At 43.9% G+C, this 7683-nt stretch overlaps 1 protein-coding gene across 1 annotated transcript; it reads left to right on the forward strand.

The window, feature by feature from the left end:
- Nucleotides 1–1475: 1475 nt before the first annotated feature.
- CTLA4 (cytotoxic T-lymphocyte associated protein 4) lies at nucleotides 1476–7413 on the forward strand. Its single transcript, XM_006114242.5, has 4 exons — nucleotides 1476–1697; nucleotides 3037–3387; nucleotides 3853–3962; nucleotides 4949–7413. The coding sequence occupies exons 1-4, from the start codon at nucleotides 1637–1639 to the stop codon at nucleotides 5045–5047; spliced, it is 621 nt and encodes a 206-aa protein (XP_006114304.2). The 5' UTR covers nucleotides 1476–1636; the 3' UTR covers nucleotides 5048–7413.
- Nucleotides 7414–7683: the final 270 nt, after the last annotated feature.

Genomic DNA, 7683 nt, shown 5'->3' on the forward strand with positions numbered 1-7683 from the left:
TCCTCACTATCATGTGGTCCCAGCGTTTGGACTCCGTCTGCACTGCAGTTTCACAGACCAAGTGCTGTGAGCGGTTTATTGTTGTGTAGACCAACCCTTCCATGCCTGCCCTGTACAAGGCTTATCAGCTCAAATCAACTGCCTGATCAGGTAGCACCAGGGCCCTCTCCCTGAGGGCTGACACACAGGCTGGAGGAGGGGCAAGCTCTCCCCACCTCTGGTGAGCTCTCTGTGAGCTCCAGTCAGAGGGAAGAGGGGCATTACACAGAACATTCCCCATAGCCACAGCAGTCCCATGGCGTCTCTCAGTCTACTTGTAGCAAGGTCTCAAATGAGGATAGGTGCTTGGGGCAATGAGAGTTGAGTTTTGTAATGCACTCCCCCTCCGCCCCCCAAAAAAACATACCAGTGAACTGCAAACACACTATGCAGTCCCCATCAATCACCAGCAAATTAAATGACAGTTGACAATGGCTAAATGACATCATTCCCTGAACTGTGTGCAAAGTCCAAGCTACAAATGCTGTTCATATTTCTATCTTTACTCTGGATAACTCAGAGTCAAGAATGGGTCACTAATTCACCTCGCAAAGCTCAGTTATGCTATGGTACTCGATAACAGGACAGAATTTATTTGTGAGGTGATTTTAACTTGTCCAACTCACAGCATGATACAGGCCCAAACTGTCATTGTCACAATTTTAAAGTTGCTATACACTATTTGTATTTATTGCAGGCTCCTGGGTGAGAGAAATTTATGGCTCTCTTCATTCTATCATTGTTGCTTAATGGGTGAAGTCCCACCTACGTTACACAGGAATAAAAGCTGTCTGCTGCATGTATGGCTATTCCTATTATTTTAAATTAAAATATTTACCCAACTATTGCCACTCTTTGGAGTTGCTGTCACCTATGATCTTAATAAAAAAATTACAGTATTTTTCATCAGGCTTTGAATCAGTGATGGTCCATTCATATACCTTTAGGCACATTGTATAAGAACTTAATGAGGTGAAGAACTTAATGCTTCAAAATCTCTTCAGTCAATGACCCACAATGGCTTTTCTAGGGATTTCACAGATTCTCACATAAAAGCACCAGATGATTTTCAAAGCTTATACAATCTTAAACAGATAGATTGAAAAGGTAGGTTCTTAAAAGGTATTTTCCTTAAAAGGAAATATTGGGTGATTTCAGGAACTCTGAATATTTCAAATCTGCATTGGCAAAGAGGCTGATCTATTCTTTCATTATCTTTCCTCCCCCAATTTTTAAAGTATAACGCATGACAGATTTCGGATTGAATACATTTTCCATTTGCCGAATCGTTGTTTTGTTCATAGCTGTTTGAGGTTAACGCAGCACGTATTAATCAAACCCACCACTTCCCTTCTTGTAAAACCAAAACAAAGTCTCATGCACTTTCGGGTACTGTGTGTGTGTGTGTGTTTGGGATCAAAGCTATATATATACACACTGAATCTGTGTGGGTTCAAACATTTCAAGATTCAGTGTCCTGAAAGGTCTTGCCCCTTTCCCTGCAGTTCTGATGATAGATCTGATTTAATTCCAGCTAGACTTGGCTTTAGACGGTAACGAGCAACTTCAGCTTTCTATCATCTGTTTCTTCGCTGGAATGCTCCTACTACTACTGACCACCATTGGCTTCCTCAGCACAGCCAGTGGCATCACCAGAGGTGGGTAGTTGAAGAAGATTGTAGGTGTCTGGGGGTGTTTATGTTTTCTCGGTTTCACCCCTTTGCAGGACAGTGATTTAGTACAGCAAGGAGAAGCTATATTTGAGGCTGGGTCTCTGAATAGCACCAGGCTGGGAAAGTATAGGGATTCTCGATAGGCACATCCAATACCATGCATTGCAATTTTTCTGGGAAAACAGGTGAAAATTCCAGAGTAGTAGTGTTACTAGCAGGGCTAGGAAAGACTCCTGTCTAGATCAGGAAGTTATAAAGAGTTGGGGTTTTTTTTAGCAAGATTCTTTGCATGAAATTATTACTGTAGAGATAGAAGTTGAGTGGACAAAGAGCTTCTGGTTTCCCCCTCTCTTTCATGGGCAGCCACAGACTAAATAAACCCTCCCCTAGCAAAGAACAATCCAAACTTGAAACCAGCTCATGGGAACAGGTCAGTCCCTGCAGTTCTTATTCATGCAAAATCCACTGCCCTCCATTCAGAAAGTGAAAACTATGAATAGCAATGGTACATTGCAACCTGTAAAGCTATCAACGTGTGTAGCAGATTTTTTACTATGATTTTTATTTAAAATGTTTGCTGTGTGTTATCAGAATTTATTGTATGTAACTCCAGTGGCAAGTAGAATTGATTCAAAGAACAGAAATGTGGGCAACTCCTCCTCCCCACCTCCTGATATAAACATTTGGAAAACATGTGCAAAATAATCTTCAGACTAGCTTTGCTGTTAACCTTAAAGATCAAGTGTGTTCCTGGTTGAAATTTAGTCAGCTTAGGAGTTTCTCTCTACTTTTTAGAAAATTTGGTTTAAACTTCCACAATCCCCAATCAGTTTTAATTTGTAATGCATAAAAGCCTTATTATTTGCAGTCCCTTTCATGCCTTCTTATTCATTAAAATGCTTTATTTAAAGAAGGAAACTGTAGTATACATGACCTATGCTATCATATGCTATCATATGCAGTACATACAGCTCATATAATATGCTGTCATACAAAGGATACACAGCTCATAGCATATGCTATTTAAAAAATGAGAAACAGCTGAGACCTCCAAATCAACTATTACAATGGGCATTTAGAAACTGCAGAATTTCTTCTGGTGGGTTTTTAGTATACATATTCATGCAGGCATTGAAAAAAAAATCTACAAACTGTGAGTGAAAGGAAATCTCACATCAGAAGCAGTTTGTGGCCAGGGCTGATGGTTCTTCAGCCCTGGAATCTCTTTCTTTGCTTTTATAGGTGTTAAGTAAGCGCTTGGACGTTATTGCAGGACATTTCTTTGTTGTGTTCATTTCTCATCATGCTCTGCCTTTGCTCCCAGCTATGGAAGTGACCCAGCCAGCTGTGGTGCTAGCCAACAGGCAAGGAGTGGCAAGGTTGGTGTGTGGATATAAGCACATTGGGAACACCCAGGAAATCCGAGTGACTCTGCTTAAACAAACGGGCCATCAGTACACCGAGGTGTGTGCTTCAACATACACAACCGAGTACAAGATGTTCATGGCAGACAAAATCATTCCGTGTCAGGTCAGCCCCAGCCAAAACAATGTGACCCTCACTCTCATGGGGCTGCAGGCTGCTGATGCTGGCCTCTACATATGCAAGATGGAGCGACTTTTCCCACCACCCTATTACATGAACACCGGCAAGGGAACACAGCTGTTTGTCATTGGTGAGCAAAGCACCTTGAATATACTACAGTATTCTTGGAGGTGTGGTTTAGGGTGCTGCTATTTTGTCTTCATAGAGTCTAAATAAGGGTCACCATTACAATCAGTTTCCACCTCTGAGCACCATTAGTTGCTCTCTTTTCTTTAAGAAGCACCTGGAGAGCTAAGGCAGACGTGATACAGTCAATGATCTGTGTGCATCCTTGGCAGTAAGAGCAGTGTCTGAGGCGGCGTGTGTGGAGATGGATGTGTGCATGTAAGTGTGGAGCTAGAAAAGGCCAATCACACAGTAATTACCCAGGCCAAACGCCCATTGAGGTCAGTGGGATTTTTGAGGATATGAACTGGAGGATTTGGCCCTGTCAACATTTTGGAGAGTTCTGTTATGCAGAGGGGCAGTGCCTAAGAGGGATAATGAATTGTGACAGTTTCCTTACCAATGTCACATTTAATCTGGTGTATTTCAGATCCAGAGCCCTGCCCAGACACAGACCTGTATCTCTGGACATTAGGAGCCACTGCTTCAGGATTGTTTCTTTACAGCATACTCCTCACAGCCTGCATCTTGAGCAAAGCGGTAAGTGCCAGCGCTAGCACAACACACCACTGACACTTCCTGGCATACCCATGGCAGAATGAAAGTCAGGACCACCGAAAAAGAGCCAGGGCCACTGGAATGCACTGGCTTCTTTCTGATGTCCCAGTGCTGAAAAGCAGCCACAGACCACCTGGCTTTTGAGCTGGTTTCTGGTGCTGTGTGTTGCTACAGTGGCAGCCAGCAGTCAGAGCAGACTGGCCACTCTGACTTGTGGTGCAGGTTAGTTTCTGCCCATCCAGACTGCACTGAAATCGTGAGCAGAAGGCACCAAACCATTACTAGGATATCAGACAATATCAGTCTTCAGATGTATTCCCTTCCACTGCACTGACTCAGCCTGGCCCAGCCCTGTGTCCTCTGTCACCTCTACCTCTAGCTTGCACAAGAAGTGACTGGCCGGGGGTGACAGTAGAGAGCTTTGATTTTGCCGCATGCTACTCCTACTTTCCCCAGGAGTCACTGGTCACATACGTGGAAGGCAATGGAGGCAGAGAGCCCTGGCCTGCTTGTCTCTCAGGTGATGCAAGAGGTGTGTACGTTGCCAGTGAGGATGCTGTCAGAGTGGAACCCAAACCTCAGATCCAAACTGCCCAAACTACTGAGCTCTCAGACCCACATCAGCCAGTTCCTGGCCCCATGAGCCACATCAAACCTAGCGACCCGAACACCTACAAAACGGAACTTTGCAATCTGAACTCCTTATTAGTGTTAAGTCAGGGAGGGTGAGGCTACTGTTACCTATTGCTCCTCTATGAAGGCTGCTCTTCCTTCCCCTGACAAGTGCATAATCATCTCGTCCTATCAGAGAGACAGAGACAGGGGAAGGTGACTAGCACAGACAATGTGGGCAAGGCAACAAAACTTTGCTTATCATTGTTTTTCAAAACACTATGGTCACCGATTAAAAGTCTGCCTGTGTTGTCAGATCTGCCATAGAATTGTTTTATTTCTTTTGTGTTTTATAGATCCGGAAGAGGAAATATCTCACTACTGGGCTCTACGTGAAAATGACTTCAGAGGAAGAGGAGAAGAAGGTTAAGCCGTATCACATTGTCATTCGCTGAAGCACAAGAAAAGAGCCCAGGGTAATTTTCTAGCAGTGATGGAGATTCTACTTATTTAGCTTTCTAATTTAAACAAATAAAATCAAATTTCCTAATATAAAAGGTGGAGGGGAAAGACTAGAACATACCCTGTGATTTCTATGTCTACGGTTTGGAGTAGACTAGATGAATGAGAAGATTATGCATTAATATTTCAAAGAGACGCCTGTCACACAAAAATGGCTACATTGTGGCCTCTGATTCTGAGAATTATATTGTATCACTATGTAGCCTATATGTAGCATTAATGTCGCAGTCAAATGTCTTGCTGTTAAATTTCTGCCTCATTGCTGAGCAGCTGAAATCAAACACTATTCAGGCAGAGGCTTGTGTGTCACTGCAAAGCGGAACTGAGATACATTAATGAAAAAGGAGTGGTGTCGCACATCCATATAGTGCTGTGCGTTCGGTGCCATTTCCTGCCTTAGTGCTTAGCATTCCCCTGCTGTGAAGGGCTGACCTCAGCTCCTTTCACTGGCATTGGCACTGTAATGCTGAGCAGGTGTTAACATGGCAGCACTGCTAGAGAGAAGGTTCTCACTGGAGGAGCTTTATTGGCCTGCCCCTGTGAGAACACTCCAACTCAGTTGGAGTCTTGCTTTTTATGAAATGCTAAATTAGCATCCATCCAAACAACAAAAGGTCCGGTGCTGCATTGACAGAGACTATTTTCCATGAAAATGAAGACAATGTATAAGTTTGTGTATTAGTTATGTACAGTTCAATAAAAACGTTAATGCTTTTCCTGAAGTCAGGTCCATTTTTCATTCACTGTTCTCTGAAAAACCAGGATGTGGCTACATGTTAGAAAGCAGTAATGTCAAAGGAAACCATTGCCTTTTAACTCTGTGTTTTTATATTCTAGTGCCCACACATTACCCGCATGCTCAAAAACACATCTCCTTTCAGATTTCCCCAAGTATTCAGAGCTCACCATTGCAATCTGACCAATTACCCATTTGCCTAATTAATGTTACCATGGGATTACTAGAGTCACAGGCAGTTTTCAGTCAATTATGTGCAGAAGGTGACTATAAGGGTTTTCAGGGCATGTTTTGAAGATGTTTATACAAAAAAAGCTGGCCCAAGTTCCAGAACATATTTCCCCTTTCTGTCTCTGAAAGAAGCTCTCTCGGTCGTGTGCTATGTGTAGGGCACAGTTCTCCAGAATTTCCATGGGAATGCTAAGTCATAATGGAGGACTGTGCCCTACACATACCCCATGATTCAGAAGTACTTGAATAATCACCAGCCTGGGAAAGAGAAGCAGAGCTCTCCTTTTCAGTTGCTCAGGAAAGCAAATGTGGACATCCATGACAGCCTTTCGTAATTTCACTTTGGTGTGTAAATCATTCCTGCCAATGTTAGCATACTATGAGCTTTCCTGCTCCAGTGGCTGAGCTATGCATTAGGTGCACTAACAGTCATTACTGTATGCTGGGTCTGCCTTGCAAGTTTTCAAGCAGACAAATGGACCAAAATCAGCTGATATGGCAACAGAGAAAGGATACTGCCTTGCAGCTTTTCTGTGCAATAATGTGCATTTAGTTCAAAGCAGAGGGAGGGATACAGTAGAAAGCCCAGACTAAGATGATGGATATCTATGCAGAATATACTGCAGCCTGCTCTGAAAAGTGCAGAGCCCTGTCCAAAGGGACCCTCCATTTCAGTGATATGCATGGTCTTGCCTGGCAGGACCACCACCTCTGCAAGTGTCCACAAACTGATTTGACCTGAAGGAGGCATCCCTAGGTTTATACTCAGCGCCACTAATGCACTGCCCTGTAGCCTAGAGTACACTTTTCTTATATGCACTGTATGATTGTTCCAGACCCTCTCCCAGCCTTTTCAAATGATCAGCCTCGAACCTGGCAGAGGGCCAATGCCCGGTGCAACTCCAGAGAGAGGCCAGCTGTTCCTCTTACCTTACTCAGACTAGCATGAAGGCTACTCTAACCTGTGGTCACTGCACCAGCCTTAAGGAGTTGCCTTTTTCTTTTGACACACTCCCACCACCTTCCTGGCTATCTGATAAATAAGCACAACATGGCCGGTCACCTCAGCATTGGAGGCTGTGCAGCGCTCTCTTTCCACATTACACAGAAAGGGTGATGGATGACTTGGGATGATCCCCACGTGTGAACTGACACAGGTAAGTAGTGCCATGTAAGAGTGGAATGGGCTTGGTTGAGGAATTATGGGCAAAATTAGTTGAAAGGAGCAATGTCAGGTCATCTCCTGCTTGGTCCTGCTTTGGGCAGGGGGCTGGACTCGAGCTGCCTGAGGTCTCTTCCAGCCCTAGGATTCTATGATCTTGAGGTAACAGGTAGAAATCTGGTCACGGGAGAATAGCCAAGAGCATTTAATACATGGCAGTACTGTCACATACCCATACATCATTACACGTTCTCTCTGCGTCTGATTGTGCTTTGCTCTTTTAACTTTTAAAATTGAAACTTTTTTTTCTTTCTACAGTCGCATATCTCAACTGTGCACACACAGAGCACCCAGCCTAATGGCTTTTCTCCATGGTTTCTGATTATCCATGGGGGGGCCTCACTGCCACCAGCACTGCCTGCTGAACACGCTGGGAAGTA

This window comes from Pelodiscus sinensis, chromosome 7 (genome assembly GCF_052426305.1).
Source record: "Pelodiscus sinensis isolate ZL-2025 chromosome 7, ASM5242630v1, whole genome shotgun sequence".
Taxonomy (NCBI): Eukaryota; Metazoa; Chordata; order Testudines; family Trionychidae; genus Pelodiscus; species Pelodiscus sinensis.

What these genes read in the sequence shown, in the direction of transcription:
- CTLA4 (XM_006114242.5), top strand. Translation starts at nt 1,637, where the DNA reads ATGCTCCTACTACTACTGACCACCATTGGCTTCCTCAGCACAGCCAGT. An exon ending in AACACAGCTGTTTGTCATTG is followed by an intron (nt 3,388 to 3,852) that starts GTGAGCAAAGCA and finishes GGTGTATTTCAG; the next exon opens with ATCCAGAGCCCTGCCCAGAC. An exon ending in CCTGCATCTTGAGCAAAGCG is followed by an intron (nt 3,963 to 4,948) that starts GTAAGTGCCAGC and finishes TGTGTTTTATAG; the next exon opens with ATCCGGAAGAGGAAATATCT.